This window comes from Myotis yumanensis, unplaced genomic scaffold (genome assembly GCF_028538775.1).
Source record: "Myotis yumanensis isolate MYYU_CA2020_CCGP unplaced genomic scaffold, mMyoYum1.0.hap1 SCAF_10, whole genome shotgun sequence".
In the NCBI taxonomy this organism is placed as follows: domain Eukaryota; kingdom Metazoa; phylum Chordata; class Mammalia; order Chiroptera; family Vespertilionidae; genus Myotis; species Myotis yumanensis.
In genome coordinates, this window is record NW_027223761.1 from 58,092,610 (window position 1) to 58,120,444 (window position 27,835).

Genomic DNA, 27,835 nt, shown 5'->3' on the forward strand with positions numbered 1-27,835 from the left:
ATTAACTGATCAACCCAACATTTGTAGAATTTAATTTAATTGGAATAACCCAGCTGACCTAGTGCTCAGATTAGCTGCTTAAAGTTGATGGGAACAAGAATGTCTTATCAAAGCAGCTCTGAAGGTTGCATCCCTGTACTGTCAGTGACTGTGTGTGGTTAGTCAGTATCCAAATTAACCACACATTATTTTTTCTGTGTCTATCTCTTTTTCTAACCTTGTTTTCACCATGTGAGGCCAGGCCTTTTATATGTGTAACCCTAATGTTGCCAACGCTTCTTAACTAGCATCTAGTGGCCAGAATCCCCATCATTGAAACTGTTCTGCACGCAGGTATCATAGTTTTCTTCCTAAATCACTGATTATGTCACTAGTGTGCCTACAGATCTAGGACTCACTATTGCCTTCCAGACACAGTCCCACCTCCTTACCCCTGCCATTCAAAACTGCTCCCACTGGGACCAAACCGCCTCTCTAGGCTTCTCTCTCATCACTCCTCAAGCATGGGTCCAGCTAAGTAAAGACCTATTCTATGTGGTCCCAAAGAACCAGGACCAAGTCATTCAGCAGGCATTTAAGCCAACAAATGTTTACTGCACACCTTTCATCGGATTTTGCATATAAGAAAGAACGTTCTAACAGAGCAGCCCAGAAATGAAATGGGCTGCTACAATTACTTAAAAAGAGATGCTCCAAAGGAAATTGAAGACTAGGATGGGGGATTGATCCAGATTATCTACAAATTCCTTGACAGTGCTAAAAATGTGCTATTCTAATTACAGCTGCTCATAGAGAACATGTTTTTCCCAGTCCATGCTGATTCCTCTACCTGGAAAGTCTTTCTTTCCTTCTTCATCTATTCAGTCCTACCCATATTTCCACGCTCAGAGGAGGAGCCAACTCCTTAGGAAGCCTCTCTGATCACTGTAGAGAAGTGACTATGGCACCCAAATAGCATTTATCATTCTGCCTCAAATATTAGTCATTTTGCAAGTGACTATAGACTATAGATTGAGGGCCTTATATCTTTCAATCACCTCTCACGTGGTTTATAGGAAGCGGATCGGTAAATATCTGTTGACTGGCTGTCACATAAGCATTGTACATTTTCCTATGTATTTAATATTCAATTAAATATAACACATAACAGCAGGCACTGAATGAGCGCTATTGACCATGTGATTTCTTTGTTCTATTCTAAGCTTCTTACACTGGCCTTTGTCTTTTTACCTTGTAGGTGATCACTGACTTGGCAGGTTATCATCCACTTCCCAGGATTCTCAGCTATCATTTCTGTTGTCAGGAAGGTGGCTGGGAACAGGTTGACCACGTCAGTCCGATGCCCTCGGCTGATGAAGGTGTTACCATAGAAATAGATGGAATGGATGTCTATCTCATTCCCCATCCCAAATAGGTGCCAGGACACTGATTCACCAATGCACATCTCAGGCTCGGGGAAGTTCCCAAAGAGGTATCCATTGAGGGCTGAAACACAGAAGCATAGGAGAGGAATAGACTCCCCAGCAGAGGCGAGCAGAACCACGGACCCTGGTAATTCATTCTCTAGCGCAGCTGGAAAGTCAGCGCAGATCACTGACTGTAATGACTTTGTGCCCCAGAAGGGAATGAAAGGTATTGGTCTTTTTGAGAGAAAAGCATTCAATAAAAATGGTAGTCGGCACAGGAGAAAACCGCCTTGGAGCTGCTGTGTGGGCCCAATGAGATCAGGAGTAAACAGAGCCTCTCAAACTTCCAGGACCGGTCAGTCAGCCACCTCTTTCCCAATCCTTCATTTGCATATCTGCCTTCCCCACTGACTCTGTCCCTGCAACCAGAACCCTGTCTCACTTATCTTACAGCTATCAGGACCGAACAGAAAACCTGGCCCACAGTAACTACCTAACGTAAGTGACAAAAGCAAGCAGCAAGATGGAAAGAAAAGGTACTGATTAGATGGGGCTTATGGCACACAGTGAATGCTCAATCGATGTCGCTGAGTTAAAGAATGTCTGGGAAAACATGATTTCACAAGTGAGTATTTAACTCTGGGCACAGCATCATTCTTGACGTTTAGCGGCTGCTTAGAAAATGGTTCCTGGATAAAGCAAGAGGTTGCAAATCCCAGGATTCTTATAGGATGATGACTTGTTCTCCTTTCTTCTGCGGTCTAAAGCCACCCATCTTCTGGGGTCACCTCCTGATGCTTCCCTGCTTATAACATCAATCCTTCTCCTTGTGGTCCCATAGCTTTGTCGTACGCAATGTCGCTTATATCTATTGCCTTGTTCCTTCTCAGATTGCTGCGGGTTCTGGTATGTCATGTGTTAATATGTTTCATATCACTTTCTAACACTCTCATCACTAAGTTACAAATCTTGGAAAACTAGGTTGGGCATTTCTGTGCTTTGGCATCCCTCATAGCACCGGATACACAGAGGCGGCCGGCATGTGTTTGGTAACATGGGAGACACTACCATGCATTTTGTTACTCCTCTGGAAAACAGCATCTTCTTTGTCAACTGAATCAGGCTCAGTGCAGAAATGCTTGATATTTTCATCGAGGTACCAGCTCTGATTCTCATCCACCAGGGTAAACATTATGATGAACTCTTGGTCCACATCCGTCCTTGTCCCTGAATGTTTGTTCAGGACACCTGTCAAACACATTGAAAAGAGAAGAGGAAAAGGTTCAGAATGAACTAAATCAAGATGAGTTTTGCTTCCTGCCAATGGTGTCACATAAGTGTGAGGTCTGTCAAAGACCTATATGTACAAGAGTAACCTGCAACTTACAAGCAGCGAAGGGCTTTAATGAAAATGACAGAACTGCCGAAAACAAAAGGCACAGGACAGAAATCTTCACAACTGCTGACTTGGAAATCTGCCCCCTCCCGGAAGGAAGTCAACTTTATTGACAGAACACAGACACACCAAACCAATAGGGAAGAAATAACAGCGTGAATATGTGGGTGAAATAAAGAAGCAAAAGCATTCCTGGTCATTTGACGACATTTTTTTTTCATTTTCCGTGCATGGTGTCAGTGAGGTGTTAACAGCTATTAATAGAGAATGTCCTTATTTTTTCTTTAAAAAAATAATAAAGCATATATGTTTCAGAAGGCCATGGTGGTCCTCAGAAGTCTGAATTGTTGCCCCTGCTATGGTGTCAGACTGATCTTCTATGTTAGAAGAATTTCTCCCATCTTATAGGAAGTTTGGGAGAAGAGGCACATTCCACATGAAGCAAAGGAGGTAGGCAAGACAAGACCTGAAATGTATGCACACTTTTCATCACACCTGGGAACAGCCTACTTGGTTGGGGGTGGGGGGCACCCTCTTACCTTCCTTGCACACCAGCAGTGGGCCAATGAGCCCAGAGCAGATGTCCTTAGGGGCGTCGATGTGCGAATGGTACACCCAGGTCAGGCAGTTGGCGTCGGCTGGAGCAGGGGCATATTCTTCTCTCACGGGCCAGACATAGGTGTAGTTTTTGCCAGGAGGAACCATGTCATCATTTTTGTTCTTTCCAGACGTCCCATCTGGGTACAAGGCTCCTTTCCAAGAAAAGAGAAAACACAGTTAAACACAGAGACCACAGGGCCAGAGCTTTGGAATCAAACACATACCGATTAAAATTTATTTCCTGTGAGCTGGAAGGAAATTACTTACATTCTCAATGCCTCAACTTTCTATAGTACAGCTGGAATATTACTGTGTGCCCCAGAGGGATGTGAGAACTAGATGACCATGTATATGACTGTCCTGCACAAGACCCGGATGCTTACAAGATGTTCCTAAGGACCCTCCTGATAGGCCTCCTGTACCAATCAGGAAGCTCGCAATCCACTCAACTTAACATCAACTCAAGAAGAAAAGGAGAAGCAGCAAAAGAAAGAACAAACACCTCTTGGGCACTTAGAACAGATTCAGCACCTATATGAGGTCTCACAAAATATAGGAAGAGAGTTAAGACATTCTTCCTGCCTCCAGAGACCTTACAGTTCCTCGGAGGTGACAAGAACATGAACTATGAACACATAGGTCAACTGAAGGATAAAGCAGGGTGATGTGTTCTATGTAACTTGAAGTCTATGCAAGGTGGAGGTTCTACCTCAGAGAAGGGTGGGGCACACGGGTGTGGCATTCCCTTTCTCTGTTTTATAAATTAAGATTGCACAAGGTTTTTCCATTAAGGAAGGTCTGTCGCTAAAAATAGTTTGAAAATCACCTGGGTGGAAGGCAGAAGATCAACCTGTGCAAATTATAATTATCAGAAGCTTCATAACAGAGGTGAGATTTGAGGGGCCTTGAACGACTGGGAGGACTTGGATGGTACTAAGAAGAAGGCTGGAGGGTGAGGGCTGAGAGGAAGATGGATGTGAAAACATTCCAAGTTCATTCTCATTCTCGCATTTATTCACTCAACAAACCTGTATTGGCTATTGACCAGAGGCCAGCAAATGTGTTGGTGTTAGGAATACAAATTCAATTAAGGCAGCAAGAGCCAGTGTATCCAAGGCAAGCCGCAGAAAAGATATAATTTAAAAAATCTAATGTTATCTTTTAAATAAATTATACCATGAATCATAGTTTGGTTTTTGGAGAAGAATACCAGCTAAGAGCCTACTATGTGCCAAGCATAGTGGGTACTTTGTCAACCCTCAAAGCAACCCCATATGTTGTGTATTAATACCTGCTTTTAGGTCGAGTCAAGGTAACACATTAGCATGTGGCTAGGCCAGATTTCAATCTAGTTATGTCTGACTTCCCACTACACTATGATACCTCCCCCCAAATTATTGGGAATATAGTGTATGGACTGTTCTAACATATTTATTCACTTTATTTTTAAAAGAATATTTTTATTGATTTCGGAGAGGAAGAGAGAGAGATAGAAACATCAATGATGAGAGAGAATCACAAATTGGCTGCCTCCTGCATGCCCCCCACTGGGGATCGAGCCCACAACCTGGGCATGTGCCCTGACCTGGAATTGAACCTTGACCTCCTGGTTCATAGGTGGACATTCAACCACTGAGCCACGCCAGCTGGGCTAAATACTCTTTCTTTTTAAAAATATATTACAGAGATGAAAGGAAGGGATAGAGAGTCAGAAACATCCATGAGAGAGAAACATCGATCAGCTACCTCCTGCACGCACCCTACTGGAGATTGAGCCCGCAACCAAGGTACATGCCCTTGACCAGAATCGAACTCAGGACTCTTCAGTCCGCAGGCAGACACTCTATCCGCTGAGCCAAACCGGTTAGGGCTACATACTTTCTTTTTATGTATTATGTTTATGTAAAACTTTCTTTTATATACTTTCTTTTAATCTGAAAATATGAATTACTTTTCAACTTATACCCATATACAATATAATACTAAAAAGATAAAGTCTGAGAACAAAACCTATATAAAAGTACTGTATTGGGAGATGGATTTAATTAGTCAGATCTCTTCATTATTAAGTGTAGCTCTAAATTTCCTGGTTATATCTAGGTTATATTAAAATATCTCTGTTTAATATATATTAGGTGATATAATTAGGTTATATTCTTTCTTTGTCTAATAAAAAGAAACTTACCAGTTCCTTAAGGGAGAGGAACTTTTTGTTGGTATAAATTCTAAAAGAATATTTTCAAAAAAATAATTATATGCAAATTATTGAGTAATATAACAAATTATGTCTTTAATGTTTTCAAAGGTACAAAAATGTTATTTTTAAAAATAATTTCTTACATTATCTCTTAATATAACATGAGAATATAACACTAAAAAATATTTGGCAAAACCATTTTTACTTCAAGTTAAACTAATGTAGTTTACTGCTGTCTAACTTGATAATTGATCTAACCTGATAAAGGAATAGGAAAAATCCAGAGTGCTACCCACCATGAATTAAATCCAAAGGACATTTTAAAAAATTCCTGTTACCTAACCTCTCAGTGGTATTTGATATTATTGTCATTTTCCTCCCTTGTAAAAAATTCTCCCTTAGCTCCTGTGACATCACGCTATCCTCTTTGGCAACTTTTTTTCAGGCTAGTTTTTCCAGCACATTCTCCTCTATCTGTCATTCAATCTCAGAAACCCTCAAGTTATAAAGCTGTCTCCATGCCCAGAGCTCTCTCTTTGCTTGATAGCACCCATCCCAACAGTACTCCAATAAGCTACTTGCCAACCACTCCCACTTTTATCTCCAGCCTGGACCTGGCCTCTGAACCTTACATGGATATCTGCCTGTCTACTGGGCATCTCCACTTGTAAATCTCAGAGAGATCTCAAAAGCAACCTTCCCTCAAAACATTAGCTCTCCCAAACCTGGTCCTCAGCCACTGCCTCCTCTCTGCATGAAAGACACCACCAGTATTCAACGCCACAAGCTAAAAACAAAGAAGCATTCTATTCATCTTCCTCTTCCTCCCTTGCCATTTCCAAAGCACCACAAGGTCCTGTCCTTGCTTCTTCAAAATGTATCCATTCGTGTCCATTTCCACTATCGCAGCCCTAGTCCAAACAACATTATCTCTCACCTGGACTTCTGCAGTGACCTAGCTGATTTCACAGCATCTCTTGCTTCTCTAATCCATTTTCCAAGCCATAGAAAGAGTGTCTTTTTAAATCTCAAATCTGATTATATTGTTCTTTACTTAAAATCATTCCATGGCTTCCCGTCACTGTTGGGATGAAGATCAAATGTGTTGAAATAGATTGCAAGGCCCAGCGTAGTCTGGGTCAAGCAATCCTGAACTCCCTGGACTAGGTCGGTTTTCTAAAATGCATCACACCGAGAGAAGGGCAGTAGAGATAGCAGTGAGCTCACAGCTACTGACGTTAGACTTGCTTGGAATCAAATCCTTTCTCCATCACTTGTGAGCTTGTGATCTGAGCAATTCCCTTCTCCTCTATGAGTCTTGGTTTCCTATCTGTAAGAGGATCATTATAATCCTTACCTCATAGAGTAGTTGAGGTTTACATGACACAATGTCTATAAAACATTTATCATAGTGCCTATTATATAGGAAGCATTCAATAAACATGGGTTATTATTTATTAGCACTTATCTAAGTTTTTAATTACGTATGTATATATATATAATGTGTGTAATTGCTTGACTAATGCCTGTCTCTCATGTTAGACTGTAAGTTTCATAAAAAATTAGGTTTGTCTTTGCTCAAAATTGTATATGCAAGATCTATCCCAGTGCTTGGTAAGTGGGTGCTCAATACATATCTGTTGAATACAATAATGGATGGGTGACGTGACTGTACAGCATCTTTATCCAAAGTCCTGTGAATAAAAAATATGGCTTGGAAGCTTCTGAATTTATATATGAAAAGGCTTCAGGTCAGGGGCTAGGGGAGGGTGGGTGGGTAGTAGACTTGTCTTGACGCTTCAACTGAGATCACTTGGTTTGCTTTAATTATGATACAATTGACACAAATAGCAAAATATTTACAATATATTTAATGTGCTTTCTTTTTGCTTATTATTATTGGGGTCATTGATAGCTTTTATTGAAAAGTGGGGCTAGAGTCCCCAAATAATCGTTGGTGATACCACTCAAGATGAGGAATATTATTTGGGATCTAAAATAAACAATAAATATAAAATAAAAAGTGATTTGGGGATGGGTAGCTTATTAATTTATTACAAAGTCACTCCCAAGAAAGAGTTTGACCAAGATTTTGAACAATGGTAACATTAACAATATCAGAGTATTTTAAAAAACATTCATGTGGTTGTATGTAGTCTAGGATGTGTGAACTTTTAGAAATTATATAAATTTTTACCCATCAGATTTGAGAATGTTGAGGATGGTGGGGTTGTGAGAGAAACAGGCTAGCTCATAAGAAAATGGTAGAAGAGTAAAGCATACAATTGTTTAGAGTACAACTTTTTAGAAATGTATGAATATAACAGCAATTTCACTTTTAAAAATTTACCCTAGAAGCATAGCTGAAAATGTTTTTAAAAACATATGAACTGGAATATTCATCGTAGAATTGTTGGTATCAAACCAAAACTGAAAGCAACCTAAATAATCATCAACACCAAAGTGGTATATTCATACAATGGAATATTGTATAACTGTTAAAAGGAGGTCTCTTTATATGTAATAATATGAGAAAATCTCCAAGATGAAGTAAAAAATGAAAAAAGTGCATTATAATATCTTCTCTTTTTTATAAATGAATAAGCGTTTATATGCACACACAATAACATATATTTAAATTTTTTCTAGAAGAAATTTACAAAAAAATTATTAAAGTTAATTGTCTTTCAGGTGAGAGACAAGTAAGAGGGGCTTTTACTTTTTATACCTCTCTGTACTCTTTTCTATATTTTAAAAAACCAATAAGTGTTCTTTTAAAAATAGTCCTAATAATTATATTTCACATGGAGATCAAGAAAGAACTGGTTAATTCTAGTATTAATTGAGATGATTGTAAGAGCCTTAGTATAGGCATTGGCTTACAATAACTGCTAAATGAATGTTATTCCCACCCACCTAACTCTAAGTTTCATTACCTCTCCTCAGATGAGTATCTTGGAGGTAACAACTATGTAGATACTGGTTTTTGCAGCCCTGGTATCCAGTATTGTGTCTAGTTCACAGTAAATGCTAAATTGAATTGAGGAGAGATTCTAAGACTGGCAAGCTTGCAACTATAGCCAAGACAAAAACTGATTAAAAGAGAGTGAGGAGGTCTTCAAATTCTCTCCCCTGAAAGGAACTACAAAGTTGGATGAAATTGATAAACATAACCATGTTTGTGCTCTGGAAATTAAATAAAGGCATACAACAATGTTTATGCTTGGAACATTGGTTATTTACATACTCATGGCTGGCTCTAATGCTGTGTGCATTCAAAGAGAAGAGGCAATAGGCCCAGCAAAAAGTAAAAGCCAAGGCAGATAAAAACCCACCTAAACTTTGAATGTGTTTTCTATCTACCTACAGATCTAATGGCAGAGAGCAGAAGATTTACTGATGCTTAAACACAACCTCTGTCCAACACTTTGCTGTCCTCTAAGTTAGGCAGATATAGAGGAGACTCTCAGTAGCCAGACTTAAAAACAAGAAAAAGAAAAGAGCAGAAACCTTAGTAATCACACACTATAGAAAAGACAGATTTAACAGTTTTATCCCAGACAGGTTATTAAACAAAAAAGCAAACAAACAATAAAAACAACCTTGTCTGAGGAAGGGATCAAAATCCAGAGTTGCTACAATACATTCTCAAAATTCTCCAGTTTTCAACAATAGCAACAAAGTGAGACAAGCAAAGAAACAAGAAAGTGTGACCATATTCAGGAGAAAACAAGCAGCCAATAAAAACTCTCTCTAAGTTTCTCTGGATATAGAATCTAGCAGATAAAGACTTTCAGCAGCTATTATAAATATTTTCAAACAACTAAAAATATGCTATATTCAAATAATTAAAGGAATCAGAGAAAATGATTCAACAAATATACAATCTAATAAGGAGCTAGATTATAAAAAATAATCAAGTTAGAATTTGGCATTCAAAAAATACATAAAGGAAATAAAATATTTACTAGTTGGGGCTTGGCAACAATTCAAGATGGCAAAAAAAAAAAGAACAAGTGAACTTGAAGATAGATTAATAGAATTTTCCTATCTGAAAAGAGGGGGAGAAAAAGATCGAAGAAAATAAACAGAACATCAAGAACATTAACATATGTGTAATAGTAGTCTGCCAAAGGATATGAGAAAGAAAAAGGGACAGAAAAAAATGTTGGAAGAAATAATGGCTGAAAATGTTACAAATTTGGTGAAAAACATTAATCTGCACATCAAAAAAAAGCCTAATGAATCAAAAATAGAATAAATACAAAGAATCCATATATAGAAACATTTTTGTCAAACTTTTTTGAAAGGCAAAGAGATAATATGAAAACAGAAAGAAAAATGAGTCATCACATACAGGGGAGCATCAACATGATTAACAGTTGACTTCCCTTCTGAATATTGAAGATGAGAAGACAAAAACTGGGATTATATACTCAAAGTGCTAAGGGGTGGCATTGAAAAATATTATATCCAGCAAAACTTGCCCCCTAAAACAAGGCAAAATAGAGATGCTCTAGATAAATAAAGGTTGAGTGAGTTTGTTGCTAGCTGGCCTGTCTTACAAGGAATACTAAAGGAAGTCCTTTAGACTAAAAGGAAATACCACTAGGGAGTAGCTTGAATCTACAGGAAGAAATGAAAAGCACCAAAAGTGGAAAATATGTGAATCAATATAAAAAGTTCTATAAATATATTTTCCTTTCTTCTGTTAACTCTTTCCCACTCATAAGATAATATAAAGTACTGATTGTAGCATCACATTGTTGTATTTATAGAGAGACTAGAGGCCCAATGCATGAAATTCGTGCAAGCATAGGCCTTCCTTCCCCCTGGCTGCCGGCACCAGCTTCCCTCTGGCACCCAGGACAGGGGCTTCCCTCCAGCACCCGGGACTCGGGCTTCCCTCGCAGCCCTGGATTTGTCCGGAGGTCGTCCAGAAGGATGTCCTGAAGAATATCTGGTCTAATTAACATATTATGCTTTTATTATTATAGATATAATGACAACAGGACAATAGTAGCACAAAAGAGGGGAAGAGAAGGAAGCACTGTTGGAGCAAAGCTTCTATATCTTGACAGAACTAGGTCAGTAAAAATACAGAGTATATTGTGATCAGTTAAAGGTTGCATATTATAATCTTTAGGCCAACCAATAAGAAAATAACTCAATTATGTAGTTAAAAAATCAATAGATAAATATAAAGAATACACTTAAAATATTTAGCACCAGAAAGGGCAATCAAGGAGGACCAGAGGAACCAAGAGATAGAAGGCATATAAAAAATAATTAGCAAAATGACAAATGTAAATGAAACCAATCAATAATTACATTAAATATGAATATTCTAAGCATCCATATTAGTATGAAGAGATTTTCAAGCTGGACCCAAAAAAATGATATCCAGCTATATGCAGTCTGTTCCCTAGATTCAATGACAGAAATAGGTTGAAAGTAAAAGAATGCAGATAGTAACAATAGGAGAGCTGAAGTGCTGTCAATATAGACAAGCTATATTTTAAGACAAGAAATATTGCTAGAACAAAGATAGGTATTTCATAATGGTAAGAGTTAATGTATCAGGAAGATATAACAATTATAAATGTATCCACACCTAACAAAAGAGTCTAAGAACACATAAATCAAAACTGATATAATTGAAGGAGAAATACACAGCTCAACAAAAATTGTTAGAGATTTCAATACCCTCCTGTTAATAACTGACAGAACCAGGTAGAAGATCAGCAAGAATGTAGAAGACTTCAACAATACCATCAACCAACTAGACCTGGCATCTATATAACATTCTATCCAATGACTGCAGAATGCACCTTGTTTACAAGAGCATATGGAACATTCTTCAGGATGGTCAATAGGCTACATACACATAAAATACTAGTAAATCTTGATAATTTTAAAAGAACTCATAAGATGCAAAGTATGCTCTTCAATCACAATGAAATTAAATTTGATATCATTAACAGAAATAAATCTTTCAAATTCCACAAGTATTTGGAAATAAAACAATGCACTTCTAAGTAGCCTATAGTTCTCAGAAGAAATCACAAGATAAATTATAAAATTTTTTGAACTAAATAAAAAACAGAGATAAGACATACCAAAATGTGTGGCATGGAGCTAAAGTAGTACTTAAAAGGAAATTTAAAGCTTTAAACACTTATGTCAAAAGAGAATAACAGTCTCAAATCAATAACATGAACTTCCACCTTACAAAACTAGAGAACAAAAGTGACACTATCCCTAAAACAACAGAAAAAAAATGATAAAGACTTGAGCAGAAAGCAATGAAGGAGAAAGTGAAAACAGATGTTGGTTCTTTGAAAAGATCAACAAAATTGAGGAAACTTTACTGAGACTAACCAAGAAAGAAGAAGGGCACAAACGACCAAAACCAAGTGAAAGATGGGACATTACTCTGATCAGACAGAAATTAAAAGGATCACAAGGGAATATTATAAATAATTTATGTCAAAATATTACACAGCTTCTGAAATTAATGGATTCTTAGACAGATACAAGATATCAAAAATATCTCAAGAATAATAAAAATTAGAAAAAGACCTATGGCATGTAAATAAATGCAATTAGCAATTAAAATCTTCCCCCAAAGAACCCAGGCTCTGATAGTTTCACTTATAAATTCTAGTACTTAAAGAAGATATGATGTCAATACTTTACAAAATCTTTCAGAAAAATAAAGGATGGAATAATCCCAAATTCATTTTGTGAGACAAACGTTACCTTCATACCAAACCAGATAAAGATATCACAAGCAAAGAAAAGACTGACCAATATTCCTCATGAATGTATAAACAAATATTAACAAAATATTAGCACATTGACTTCAGCAACATATAAAGAAAATTATATAACATGACCAAATTTATTCTATGAGTGCAAGGTTGGCTTAACATTAAAAAATAAAGTGATGACCCTGCCAGCTTGTCTCAGTGGTTGAGCATCAACTTGTGAAACAGGAGGTCACAGTTCGATTCTTGGTCGGGGCACATGACCAGGTTGCAGGCTTGGTCTGGGGCGTGCTGTGCAGGAGGCACGCTGCCCACAGCCAAGGCTGTTACTGCTGACAGGCCCCTGGAAGCTGTTGGAGCATGCCCTCCTTATCCATTGTGCTACCCAGTCACGAGTGATTGACAAGGATGAAAGTTAGTGTGCTGCTGGGGGTGTGGGGGCGCTTGTGCCAAGGGAGCCCAGCACCCAGCTTGGAATCAACACAAACAAGAGTGAGAAAGAAGGGAGAGTGGAAATAAAGGAGAGGAAAAGAAGAAGAGAAAGAGAAGGGGAAAGAGATGGAGATGGGAGAGAAGGTGACAGGGAGAAGACAAATGAACCAGTGCAATCATTGGACTCTTAGAATCCCTTTCCCTGTAATGGGCAGTTGCCTGTAATTTATGAAGTAGAGACAGGATGCCAATACTACAGGTTTGACATTTACCTTCCGAGTCTTTGTTGTAGAAAACACCATGTGGATGCAAAGAGTAAGGTCGGGAAGCAAAGTTCTTTAAATGGATGACAATCACGTCCCCCACTTCAGCCCTCAGGATGGGGCCCAGGAATCCAAGCCAGGGCGGTTTGGGGATCTCCGTGGAGTACGTCTCATCTGTGTAGTGTCTGTAAACAGCCTTTTTGTAAAGACCACCTATCCTGTTGGGCCCACTTTCGAGAAATAAGGTTGCAAGTCTAAAACATAAGAAGAAAAATATTTAAATGTGGAAACTGAAAGAAAAATCTTAATAACATGCCTTCACAGGTCATGAAGTACATACACTTATAAATTCTCCTTTGGTGTTCACCATAACCCTGTCACCACTGGAGAGCTGGCAAGATTATCCCTGATTTATTGAGGATGAAACGGGGGCTGAGAGTTAAGTGACAAGCCAAAAGGCACAAATTAAAACAAAACACAAACACTCTAAAGTCATGCTGCCCCTTTGCTCCCTTTCATTCAACACCCCCCCCCCCCCTTTGCTTTGTTGTTTGACAAACACTTAATATGCACTTGCTGCATTCCCAGCACTTCGCTGGGTGCTGTGGGGGGATACAAAAGAGCTTATGGCCTAATAATGGAAAAATTAAGGAACTGCACAGAGCAGCATTGATCAAGTGCCAACCGAGTGGTTGAAGCATCAGATATAGCTCACATTTTCTAGGAATAATTAGTTCAGAGAAGGAAAAGGTTGAAGAGGTCCGTAAACACCTCATGATAAATGCAGGAATTGAGGAGGAGGAGGATTAGATAACAAAAGGGAAAAGTGAGGACACTGGGCAGGGACAGAGCAAAAAACCATGAGAAAGAAGCAGTCCCCATCGTTTTGGGGGAGAGGGGATTCTAGGCTGGAGGTTATGAGTCCGGAAGGGGAGGAGTTGTGAGAAATACGGGTGCATGTAACATCTGGAAGAAGACCGACCAGGTTGAAAAATGTAGGATTTGTCTTGGAAGCACTGAGGGCTCACGGAAGTTTTTCCTAAAGTGGTGACGTGATCATCAGTCTTTCAGGACCATCCTTACGACAGGGGTGTGCAAGTTTTAGAAGAGTTGGGCAAAGGCGGGGAGCATGAATGAGGGGGCAGGGAAGCGGTCAGGAGACCAGTGGAGATGGGGTGGGGTGTAGTTGCAATTGAAAGAAAGGAGCAGATGTGTAAAAATAGGATTGTAAGATGTGATGTGAGCAAATGCCCTCCTGGGGCCCCAGGGGGAAGGGGACACTCAGTCCCAGGGTCTGGGAGCTGGAGACAATAGCAGCACTGCCGACACCATCTCGGAGGTGGCCACACCAGCTCCTGGGAAGGTGGCCCTCCCCTCCCCACTCTCAGTCTGTGTGCTTAGCACAGGGCTCCACCCCAGACACACGGCTTCTGCTTGAGGTAAGCTCCACCCCTCGGGTGCAGCCATCCGAGTGTAGCTGTGCCCTCGGAGGGTGAGAGGCAGGCCCCCCTCTCACACACACCCCTGCCTGTGCACATGCATTCCCTCTCGGTCACTCAGCAAACTTTATGTCAGACCTGGGCTATAGAACAAAAAGGCGAAGCCTGGAAGGAGCTCTCATTCTAGAAGGGAGAGCCATGAGACCACAGATGGGGCATCTAATCTGGAGTGGAAGCCAGATCGGGGAAGGTTTTCTAGAGGAAGTAATGCCTAAATATGGCCTCGAAGATCAAAGAGGAGTTGCCCAAGCAATGATATGGAAAGGGCTGATGTAGTAGACACTGTGGCGCTCTGCCAAGTCAGTGCCCACACTCCACTCTTTGATCTGATAGCACACCTTCCCCATTCTCATGCTAAATACTTTGGAGAGGGCTCCACCCCCAGCTCCAGTGATGGAGCAAGTGACTCAGCCTAACCGATCAGACACCAAGTCCCCTCAGATATTGGTGGAGGGAGGCCTTGTGATCCGGGCCGGGTCAACTGAATTGATGGAACTGGGCAGGGCTGACACATGTAGATGACAGGGCAGGCTACTAATCTGATGCTCTGGGCAGATAATGAATATGTGGCTCCACCTGATATTTGCAAAAAAATCCTTTTACCTGGAGGAAAGACTGAGTGCTGTGGAGAGGAGAAGGGGGCCTGGTGGTGGCAGTGCTCACCTGCGCCTTGGTCGCCAGAAGAGAAGGAGCCTACCCTACAGTTCACTAATGTGAAAGCCGTCGGAAGGGACTTTAGTGACCACCTGTTATTACTTGAACACATATCCTGGGTCTCCTACTTCCAAATCCCAAACCCAACTCAAGCCGGTGATTCTTTCCAAACACATATAATACTCATCCTAGAGAAGTTCTGGAAGTTGTCATTTTCTCTAACTTCAATGTTATTTCCAGTGAATTTTGTCCCCCCAGCAAGGCCTGCAGTGCCCTAGGGATGTTTGAATGCCCTTCAGAGCTGAGGCTCTTCTACCTCTTAATCTGGCTCAGCTGAGGACCCCTGGAAGTTCTCCCATCTCGGAGACCAAGGCCTTTCTCGTTAAAGGGGCCTTTTTGCTGACAGGTTTGACCTTGTTCTATGATCATATTAGGTGGTCTGGGGCAGGCTGCATGCCTCAGCTGGTTAGAGTGAGGAAATGATATGGTTGTGAAAAATCAATTTTTAACTTTAAAACCATGCCATAGTCTATTTAAATGTTTTCCTTTTTAACTTTGTTGTGAAATAAGCATCAGTTTATAAAACCCTCCTTGTTAGCAAGTCCCTGGGAGAAAGAAAACAGTCTTTGAAAGGCAAGCCCAGCAAACCAAAGCTCTTAAGGTTACTTGGTGGATTTCCGGAAAGATGTTCACTGGATATTTTCTTGTAGCCACAAACTCTACCCTGGACCCAGGCATCAGCGGATATACAGCTGATCTTTGAGCAACATAGGTTTGAACTGTGTGGATCCATTTATACGCAGGTTGTTTTCAAGAAATAAAGTTGATCCTTTGTATCCTTGGGTTTCACATCTGAGGATTCATTTCAGGCATGGATAGAAAACAGTATTTTTGCATTCCCAAATGGGGATTCCCAAATGGGAATCAAAAATACCATTGAACATCTGATCCCCTCGCTTCTCTATTCTGGGCTCCCAACACACACACACACACACACACACACACGCGCGCGCGCGCGCACTCACACCAGTAAACACACATGCAGATGCATGCTGAGCAGAAGTTTCTTATCATGAATTGTCTGGCAGAGCCAGCCAAACGAGAGGGAGGGGAATTGTTGGTTGCCTTCTGATAGCACTTATTGCATATGCTGCATATTTTAGCACTGAGTTATTTATTGACTTGTTTTGCATCTTCCTGGACATGTGTCAATCTTATTACCTAAACAGTCATCCCGAGAAGGGATTAGGTTTACTCAAACAGTGGCTCCCAAATGACCACCTCCTAGGTACTAACTGTATCCGAATTATTTGGGACATTTGCCAAAAATTAGGTCCCCAGGCCCCATTTCAGGGCACTTTCTGTGTCAGGGCCGTGGCCTCTATGCTTCCTGAGCTCACTAACCGATTCTCACGGCAGAGCCTTCCAGTGCTTGCCCATTCGGAGTCTTCTTTCTTCCCAGCAGAAGGGGAGAACAGAGAACTTTTGCAGTTCGGTGGGGCCATGAGATTTTGGCAAGTGAGCTCTGAGAGGAAGTGACATGTGCCACTTCTGGGCCAGGCCTTTAATTACAAGACCCCTCACTTCCTCTGCTGCAGGGGAAGCCTTCAGCGGCGACAGTGAAGCCTCCAGATCGAAGCAGCCTGGCTCGCTAGTTCACCCGGGTGTCCTGCAGTCGTATGGCCCTCGGTGAACCCCAGTATGTGAGAAATACACCTCTGTGGTGTGAGCCCGAGACTTGGAGATTATGTGTAGCTACAGCACCAGCTGACTTATTCTGACCAATACAATTCAGATGTGAATGCAAGTTTGGAAATCACATTTCTATAGTACTTAGCACAAAACCCATAGAAACTACCTGAACCATAGTAACTGCTTGAACCCACAGGAACTATTAGAAGTGGAAAAGGCAGGGAAGGAATGGAAGTCAGAGAATGTCTATGCAGCTGACCACCCCTAGAACACAGCATACCCTTGTAACAGTTGGACAGAGATGCCAGCTCATATGAGTTCTAAAAATGCAAGTCTTGCCCCCAGACAAAGCAAGGGGTCACTGTCCTGCTGTGAAGGAATCCAGTTGGGCTGGGAAGTCTCATTTTGCTTTAAGGACAGAACAAGAAGCAAAATGCTCACATTGCTAAGGCCAGGGGCAATCCTGCCAAAGCCGGTGAGACTAACCACTGCGGGAATGAGCCTGCCTCTGGGAATCATCGAACCAGTGCAGAGGCGAACTCCAGGTTAGATTCCCAGGATTTCATAGCTCACAGCGGGCATGCACCTTGCCAGAACCACTGTCCCCCACAGCCTGGATCTTTTAGCAGGATTCTTCCGCATCCATTCAACCACTGAGCAATTGCAGAACCTCTCCTGTATATGGGACATTAATCTAGAAACTAGGGCCAAGATGTGTGAATCTCAGTCCCTACACTCAAGAGACATACCATCTGGTTGGGAAGACAAAACATATGCATCCTATCTAATAATAGACAAACATGGTAATTGACCATACCTTCGCTACACCTCCCATTGGCTAATCAGTGTGATATGCAAATTAACCGCCAACAAAGATGGTGGCTAATTTGCATACTGCAGGTGGGGCGGGCGGGGTGGGCAGCAGTGCCATCCCAAGCTGCTGCCCGCCCCAGCGCTGGATCCGAGCCTGCCTTGTTCAGGCGGGGTGGGTGGGGCGGGCAGCATCACGATCTGAGCAGCCGCAGACCCAGCGCCAGATCCGGGCCTGCCATCTGTGACAGGGGGAGATGGGGCAGACACCACAGGATTGGGTGTGCCATCTGCCACCAGGGGAGCTGGCCTAAGCCAGCAGGTGGTTATCTCCTGATGGGTCCCAGACTGTGAGAGGGCACAGGTTGGGCTGAGGGACTCCCCCCCTGCATCCAGTGCACAAATTTTTCTGCACCAGGCTTCTAGTTGGAGAATAAATAGCAACACCCAGTTTTCCATACTAAGTGGCAAAGATATCATATAGAGTTGAATGTCTGAGTGTGTGTGTGAGAGTATGAGGACAGGGTAAAGATGAGCTTTGAAATAACATCATCAGAGGCATGGTCAGGGAAAACATAGTAAATTATTATAGTCACAATATGGATAAGCAATTGTTGTCTGAGCTTGAGAAGGAACATTGTTCACCGAGGAGAAACAGGACTACATGGATACAAAAGACACTTGGCAAAGACAAGGGTGGAGATGGTGATTATACACTGCAACTCAGGTGCAGCCACATGCTCCCTAATTGGGTTAATGATTTCAAAGCCATCCCACCTAAGAGATGTGCTCCCATTCACGTTCTCTCACCCTGGTTCCCCGGCACCACCTGAGTCTTGACTTCCTCCTTCTCCCACTTCATTTCCACAGAAGCCCCTCAGAACACACATAAGGCAAGTTGAAAAAAACTCACACAGTCAAGGGAAAAGGGAATGAGCTTGAATCCCAACTTCCCCACTTGATGTTGGGAGATCTTGGGGAGATCTGAACCCCAGTTTCCTTGGCTGTCAACCGGTGGCCATCGTAGAGCCATCAAGGGGAGTAAAAGAGACAAGACATGGAGTCCCACGCACAGTGTCTGAATGTTGAAGCAATGATAATTATGGGAGTAATGATTATTTCTGGCAGAGCTCCAATCAGAAAAGAACAAAATGTGACCATTTGAAGTGTCTTTCCCACAGAGCTCCGGCTCGCAGGAGAAGTCCTAGAGATAGGAGAGAGAGCATGATGGCTAACATTTCTTGTGTGCTAACCCTGTGTCAGGCTTTACCTCTGATACCTGTCTTATGGGTTGATAATGGCTTCCAAAGTAAGTTAATATCCTAATCTCCTTATTTGGAAAGGGGGCCTTTGTAAATGTTAAGAATTTTAAGATGAGGAGCTGATCCTGGATTATCCAGGTGGGTCCTAAATGCCATTAAAAGTGTTCTTATAACAGGGGGATTTGACACACACCGGAGACATGAAAATGGAGGCAGAGATTGGAGTGATGCCCCCTCCTCAAGCCAAGGATTGGCAGCAGCCAACAGAAGCTGGAAAAGGCAATGAATGGATCCTCCTTTAGAGCCTTCAGAGGCAGTGTGGCTCTGTCAACGCCTTCACTTTATTTTTTTTAATATATTTTATTGATTTTTTACAGAGAGGAAGGGAGAGAGATAGAGAGCTAGAAACATCGATGAGAGAGAAACATCAATCAGCTGCCTCCTGCACACTCCCTACTGGGTATATGCCCGCAACCAAGGTACATGCCCTTGACCAGAATTGACCCTGGGTTGCCGAAACCGGTTTGGCTCAGTGGATAGAGCGTCGGCCTGCGGACTGAAGGGTCCCAGGTTCGATTCCGGTCAAGGGCATGTACCTGGGTTGCGGGCACGTCCCCAGTGGGAGATGTGCAGGAGGCAGCTGGTCGATGTTTCTCTCTCATCGACGTTTCTAACTCTTTATCTCTCTCTCCCTTCCTCTCTGTAAAAAATCAATAAAAATATATTTTTAAAAAATAAAAAAATAAAAAAAAATAAAAAAAAGAATTGACCCTGGGATCCTTCAGTCCGCAGGCCGGCGCTCTATCCACTGAGCCAAACCAGTTAAGACAGTGGTCGGCAAACTCATTAGTCAACAGAGCCAAATATCAACAGTACAACGATTGAAATTTCTTTTGAGAGCCAAATTTTTAAAACTTAAAATATATAGGTAGGTACATTGTTATTAACTTAATTAGGGTACTCTTAAGCTGGCCTTTGCTAAAAACGTCCTCAATCTGATTGAGGTACGTTTGCTGAGGTCGACCCCTTCCAACTCTCCCATCCACACTCATTTTGTACACTTGTTTTGTCTATCTCCTTTCCGAAAACCGACTTCTGCACATGGGCCACGAAGTTTCAATCGCACTGTACATGTGCGCCTGCACGTGGTATTTTGTGGAATAACCACACTGAAGGGGCCAAAGAGCCGCATGTGGCTCGCGAGCTGCGGTTTGCCCACCACTGAGTTAGGGCAATGCCTTCACTTTAGATTTCTGGCCCCTACAACTGGGAGAGAATACATCTTTTATTGTTTTAAGCCACCCAGTTTGTGGTAATTTGTTACAGCAGCCACAGAAAACTCATACACCCCCACCACAAACACCACCAAGAAAGGACTATCGTTATCCCCACTTCACTGATGAGAAAATTGAGGCAGAGATTCAATAACTTGTTTAGTACGTGGAACAAGAATTCTAAGTTTCTAAGTTGATGCTAGAGCCCCACATCCACCAGCAAGCCAGGCTGCCTTGGCATCTCTGTCCGACCACTGCTGGGCCACACTTGGCTGGGGAAACCCACCCTGGGCCTCCTGGTCTCCCTGACTGGGCAGAAGATCTGTCACGTCTCTGCATGCATGGCATGAAAAGCTTTTATGACAATGCCCGCAACATAGTAAGGACTTGATGACACTTAGCTATTAATGTTGTTGGTGACTTGTCTAGAACCCCATTAACCAGGCGTTGGGGTGGGAAAGAGAAGAGGGGGATCAAGAGGGTTTTGTGAAGGATGGGAAACAGGGAGAACTGAGGAAGAGGAAGGTGGCAGGGGCTGCCAGCTGCCTTGCAAAATTCAGGCCCCACTTATTAGTAAAAGAATTAAATCCTACTGTTTTCAGGCCAAAAAACACATAAATGAAAGATTATATCTTCAAGCTCCTTTTGAGGCTTGGAGTATCCAATGAGATATAAGTAGAATTCATTGGGTGGCATATCCATGGGAGCGCTTTATAGGGCTGATGCAGCAGAAATTTGCTCCTTCTACCTTTTTCCTTCCTCTCTTCCTTCCTGGAACATAGACATGAAGGCTGGAGTTCCAGCAGCCGCCTTGTGACCATGAACTTCCTTGAGGAGTAAAATCACATGCTAAGGATGTTGAGTCAGAAATTGCTAAGGCCCCTGAAATCCTATCATACCAGCTGTCCCAGCAACCTTGCACTGCCCACATCTGGATATCTTTGAGAAGAGTGTACAAAACCCTAATTTGTTTAAACCACTCTATTCTTGTCACTACTGACAGCCAGAAGCAATCACTAACCGATAGAGGGAAATAACAGCAACCCCAAGAGAGTCACATGACATCAGGCCCCACAAGATGTTTTTCTGCTGATAAAATAAAAGTTGAGATTTGAAAGTCACTCTCTGTCCAAAACTAAGCCCCAAAAAGATGAAATCCTACCCTTTATTTTAAAGCTTCTTTTCTCCCACCTGCTTCCTCCAGCTGACTCTTTCAGTAGACATGCAGGTCTCTCCTTCACACCCATCCTGGAGCCTGCTCAAAACCCTTTGCCATCAACTGGGCTTACAGTGTTGTGATTAGGTGAACTCCCTAAGCTTGGGGTTTGAGCAGTTGTCAGCCACACTCATTCAAGTGTGGCTCTGCCTGTGAGTTAGTGCCCACAAAAACCTCTGAGTTTCACTGGGAAGCAGAAGCCTGCACGTGTGGGTTGCCTAATGAGGGCTTTGGTGAGAATTGTGGCTTTAAATAAAGTGAGCCCACTCTGGCTCCATGAAAGACCAGGCTTTGCCACCGAAGCACAGTCACGCCTCAAAGTGCTTTACGAGCTCAGCTCGAGCAGGACTGGCACGATGGATCAAATGCTGACACCGTCCCCAGGCAGATCAAAGGAGCCCTGTGTCCCCATTAAGCACGAGAGGGAAGAGGGGGAATATATTCATCGTGGAAAAATATTTCTAGGTAGAATATAACTCCTATATCCTATACTTCCTAGAAAAAAAATGTTAGTGGATATAATCTCAATTATGTTTTTGAACCCTGTGATCCAGCAAAGGCACCACGTTGGAAGGTTAAATTGCATCATCTGACTGCTCTAGTGTCTCAGTAGAATGGTTTCAGTGCATTTTCTATCTCATTCTTATGAATCAGGATTCATTAGACTCTTATTGCTGCCTAATTTTGGCTTCTAAGCCTTTTTACATCACTGAAACTTTAGCACTCACTTTCCTCTTCTCCTAACTTTTGCCAATTGACTTTAGGGATTATATTTCAACTCCCTCATTTTACAAATTAAAGAAATGGATGTTCAGAGAGACTATGTAGCTTGCTCAAGGTTACACAGCAAGTTGGGGGCAGAGCAAGGACTAGAAGTCAGGTCTCCTGATTCCTATTTCAGGTTCTCTCCACCCATAGTGGAATGCTGGGAACCTCTAAATACCACGCATTTGTCTGGTTCTGAATATCCAAAGAGCAGACAGTACCAGAAACGCCACCTACTCATCCTGTGAGACTCTGAGCGACAGCATGGCAGCATCATCCAAGATGATTCCTTGCTCCTGGGGAAATGGCACCATGCAGAGCACTCATACATGATCCATGATCGTGGCATCTTCACATGTGACAGCTGTGACAACTGTGAACTGTAGTATCTGAGACATGTGTTCTGTGGTCTTCAAACAAGGATCAGCAGCCTTCCTGGGGACTTGCCCTGAGCCACCTGCCTCACCGGTACCACCTCCTGAGATAACTGTTGATAAAAACCAATATACATGGCACACTCAACCAGGCTCCCCATTCAAGAATCAGGAGCCACCCTACATTAATCTGTCTCTTTACACACCAGGAGGAAGCATGTGGGGACCTTGGATCCAATATGACATATATATGCTAGCTGTCCCTAAAGGCAGGAGTCCTCTCAGGTGAAACCACATTTGTTAAACCATCTCACTCTACTCGGATACCAAACTGTGTTTTAGTCATGGCTCTTTTTTCCATTTCTTTTTCACCAAAACTATTTTCATACATTTTTTAAATCCTCACCGAGAGAGAGAGAGAGAGAGAGAGAGAGAGAGAGAGAGAGAGATGCAAGAGAGAAACATCGATCACTTGCCTTCCACATATGCCCTGAGTGCATATAGATCACCCAACCTTTTGGTGTACAGGATGACACTCCAACCAACTGAGCCACCCAGCCAGGGCTACACATTTTTTGTGCTTTCTTCAAAGCACCATCTTATGGCTGAAAAGAGAGCCCCTAACTCCTTCCTGCACCCAGCTTTGTGGAGACAGCTTTCCAATATTTGGGATTTTAAGTATTTTGGGCTTCTCAATGAATAGGTAACCAGTTTGGTCACTGACACGAGTGATCACTTTCAGTGTCTCTCCGAGAAGAGTGACAAGTGGACTGAACCTGTCTTTGGTAAGAATTAGGTCTTTCTAGAACTTCTAATTACTGGAATCCCTGGCTTCCGCGAAGCTGAGTTTAATTCAGCAGGAAAGGATCACCTTTGCCAAGAAACAAGTTTCATGGTTTAAAGCAGGGTGGGGAGGGCTCTGGAACTAAACAACGTTGTTTGGTGCTACCTTTACTCTATAAACTCTGCCAAGTACTTCGTGGAACCTCAGTTCCTGGCTTGTAAAATTGGAATAATAATATGTACAAGCAGCAATGAAATGAAAGTCTCCAATGGAATTCCTATGTAGGAACAAAGAACAAAGAATACTGACATGGACATTTTAGGAGAAAGATAGCATTCTTTTTTACTCAACCATATGGAAAGGTTGTCCAGTATCACACTGAGCTCAGGAATAAACTCACTACACTCAACACACACATCTTGAGTAGTCTTGTGTCCAATGGTTGCTCACAACGACTATTTTCTATTAAGCGTTTTTTGAGGATGGCAGAATCCTATTTTTTGGGAAGGGCACCATCAGGGAGGGTAGCCTTTCAATCCATATCCAGGGAAGACTACCACCACCAAAGACCAGCACAAGTAGGATTCAAAGAAGTCAAGAGCTTTCTTTGGAAATAGCCCCTGGACATTAAATTTCCTGGCACAAAGCTTAAGGAAAAGACTTTCTTGGCAGCCTGGCTGGCACAAGCATCAGCCTTCTTTAATTTTAAAACGAACAAACAAAACACCTATGGCTATGGCTGTGTCACCGCTGTGGCATAACCTGGAAGCCGTGTGTTCAAGCCAACTGGATCTTTGTTCTTTGCCCAGGGCAGCGGGACCTGGCTCAAAAGACTTGCTGGTAGACCCTGTGCTCTTACTGAATCTTAGCAACTAATTTCATCTTTAGAAAATGGAACTTAAATATTGACTGCAATGGGCTCTGCCTATCAGAAAAGAAACAAGCATCCAAATATTCAACAGTGGTTACGAGAACATCTCAAAAGTTGTTCTAAGAAGCACAAAGTTGAAAATATGCATAACAACTTTTGAAGCCAGGGGTGACTTCAGAGGGATCTCCAGGGAACAAGTAAGAGATATAAGACATTAGACCCCACAAGGAAAACAGGAAACGAGGGCTATATTCTGCAAAAATAAAAAATCATGGATATAGAATATTCTAGAACCATCTCACCCAGCTACACCATGGGCTCTGGAGATAGGCTATTGCCTTCAGATTGAATGAGTCAGGTCTGGAACAAGCCTCTCACCAGTGAAAAAGCCATTTCTAATGGACTCAAGGAAACTCTTTAACCGCCAGCCAAATCTATTGTAACTGACCCTCTCTTAAACATTACAAAGCAAAAACAAAAATGATGATGTTTCATTCCAAAAATAAAAACTAAGAAAACACTGTGTGTTTTAACAGTGAAGAATTCTTGAAAATTCTCAAATTTCCATCCCAAAGATTGCCATTCTTTGGTTTTTTTAACAGAGTCTAGAACTTCCTTCAGTTACTAGAGATGTCTCATGAAAACTGTCCATTTATAGAATGAGCCATTATTTAAGCACCTGGTTGTGTCTGTGGCTCTTCACAGACAAGGCTTTGAATAGAAGGTTCAGCAAATAGATGGAGTGAAGAATGTCTCTTCCAAACTGCACACCCACCCCGACTGGGCTTTCCAAGCAAACGCAAAACCCCTCCTGTTGATTGACATCAACTTACCCCCATTACCACCACCCAAGAAGTACAACCTTCCACGTGTCCGTGAAAAGGAAGCCAAACCTGGGAGTCTCTGGGGACCCCATGCTCACTCACTTGTCTTCTGCGAAACTTTTCCCAGTAATAATGTTCTTCCCCTGGGGTACATAGTCCCAGTATTCTTCCACAATCCCAATGTGGTATGTTCTGGTAACTGCGCCAACCAGCCCAGACACACCCAGGAATGTGATGAGAAGGATGCAGGCAGCCTGCTGCTTCCAAGGCATTTGTGAATGTAACTCAGGCAAGCAGCATGTGCAGGAGGCAACCCTGCCTGTCCCTCCCCCTCATTCGGAGTTAGTTATAAATGAGAAAGAGACAAGGCCCAGCTCCTCCTCCTCAGGAGCTTGGGGTTGGGACAGAGGCTGACAACTTGTATAAGCAGAGCAAGCTGGATGGGGGAGTTGCTATGATGACAAAACCTTTGCCAGCCATCCAAGAAATGTGTAACTGGCTTATTTATTTGGTACCCAAGCCAAACAGGCCTGTTCCTGTAGGTTTTGGGGCTCTGCTCTGATATTAATCATTCATCATTACCAGGAATGGCAGTACAACTAGTTGGGCTAATTGATTTCCCCGCCTTCTTCCTCTTCCCCCCCCCCCCCCCTCCACACCCATTATAGGAACATATTAAAATCTGAATACTGGGCTGGCCTGAATGGAGCATCAGGAAATATCTCAAGCACTAAAGAAGGCTTCATCTCCATCAGCAGCGCAGAGGGCATGATGCAATCACTCTCTGCCATCTGCGACTTGTTTTATAGGGCTACATGAAACAATCAACTCACATCATAAAGTTCATAACAACATTGTAAAACCACACTAATTCTTCATTTGCTCGTGAATCATCTCCATCAAATTCAAATCCCACCGGCAAAAATTAGGAGTTCAATCTCCCAGTTCAGCCACAATTCTACAGGTTATCACCCCTAGGACTGAGCTGCCTTTCTGGACATGAGTGGCAATGATACATGAGGGATACCCTTCAGGCACATGAAGACCTAATTCAGTAGCAGGTCTTTGGGTCAAAAAGGTGAAAGGAGCGCCCATTCTTCTGTGCGCTCTTATCTGTGTCCTGTAATCTCAATGGTTAAAGAGAACTCATCTGCCCCAGCCAGTTTGGCTCAGGAGATAAAGCATCGTCTTGTGAACTCAAGGATCCCAGGTTTGATTCCGGTCAAGGGCACGTACCTCAGTTGCAGGCTCGATCCCTAGCCCTGGTTGGGGCTTGTGTGGGAGGCAACCAATCAATGTGTCTTTCTCACATCGATGTTTTTCTCTCTCTGTCTTTCCTCTTCTCTTCCACTCTCTCTAAAAATCAATGGAAAATATCCTCAGGTGAGGATTAACAAAAACAAAACAAAACAAAACAAGGAGAATTCATCCGACCCTGCAAGTGAACCAATCTAGTGGTCCCCAGATTTGCTCTCAAGGCCACAGATGTGGAATGAAGGAGATGGTCTCCAGGCTGGACTCTCAGGTCGAACAGACCTGTGCTTGAAATCCAGGCTCAGCACTTATTTAGTGGCATTGAAGAATCACTGGACCTCTCTAAACCTGGGTCTGCAAAACAGGGGTGAAGGGATTGATAAGAAAATTTAAAGAATGACATAACAGCAAATCTAGATGACCTTGGTTTGGTTTTGTTTTTTAAATATCAGGACATTTGTGGAGTAATTGCCACAGCACACCTTCCTTTAACTCACATCTACTCTTCAATATGAGTTTGGGCACTTTGTGTGAGTTCATCATTTAATAGCCATATAGGGAAAGGACTCCCAGGGCAAAGCTGCACACGGCCTTGAAGGAAGTAGGGCTTTAGGAGTTCCTGGACCAAGGAGTTTTTGTTCACGCTCTAGAGAAGCAGACTATTTGGGGCCATTGGAGGGGATCCCAAAATGCCCCTTCAGCCCAGCCCAGGTAAAGCCCTAATTATTACAGAACTTTAAAAACACACAAACATGCCATCATTTTGCTCCAATCCTCCATTTTATGTCCCAACTTCCACCCACCCCATCCCTCACCTGCACTAAATTCCTTCTCATCCTCCCAAATCCTTCTAGACTCTTCCTCTCTGAAACCTTCCTTGGTTCCTGCCTCGACCTCCACACCTTTCCTCCGGACTTTGTATGCATGAGCAACTCTATCTATATTATTGTTTGCTTACATGTTGGCCTCCCATACTACTCTCTAAAGTCCTGGAGAACAGCGTCTAGCTGACAAGCCTTCAACATCTCCCTCCTGTTACATCTGAGGTCCAAGGGCTTTATTAAAAGAACCTACAGAATGCCACACTCCATAGGTATTACTGGAACTGTATTAAACTGAAAGCCAAGGCCAGGTCAGAAGACCCTTTCAAAGAAGGGACCATTAACAATACACAAGAATTTTCTTCAAGCATAAACATGACCTAAGAATTTAAACGAAACACAGTATAGAATGCACATGGGCAAACACTCCACCAAACAAAGTCCAGTGATGAAATCAGTCATTACACCATTTGGAGATATGTGCTGAGTATCTACCTTATTAACTGTTCTAATCAACTAAGAATATGACACCCATGGCCCCTGCCCTTAACCTGTTTATATTTTAATGAAGGAAATGGATTATAAACAATAAACAAGTTTTAAAATATTGACTAAAATATTAGCTAAATATCATGATGAGCTCAGCAAAATTCAAGCTAAATCCAATGTGA

General features: G+C 42.2%; 1 protein-coding gene across 1 annotated transcript in view; it reads right to left on the minus strand.

Annotated features, from left to right (window-relative positions):
* HEPHL1 (hephaestin like 1) overlaps nucleotides 1-25,361 on the minus strand; it is a 62,715-nt gene extending 37,354 nt beyond the window's left edge. The window contains exons 1-5 of the mRNA XM_070426892.1: nucleotides 25,192-25,361; nucleotides 13,074-13,318; nucleotides 3,342-3,554; nucleotides 2,475-2,654; nucleotides 1,231-1,485 (exon numbers count right to left, since the gene is read on the minus strand). Of these exons, the coding sequence (XP_070282993.1) occupies nucleotides 1,231-1,485; nucleotides 2,475-2,654; nucleotides 3,342-3,554; nucleotides 13,074-13,318; nucleotides 25,192-25,361 (1,063 nt within the window). The remainder of the gene's footprint in view (nucleotides 1-1,230; nucleotides 1,486-2,474; nucleotides 2,655-3,341; nucleotides 3,555-13,073; nucleotides 13,319-25,191) is intronic.
* Nucleotides 25,362-27,835: the final 2,474 nt, after the last annotated feature.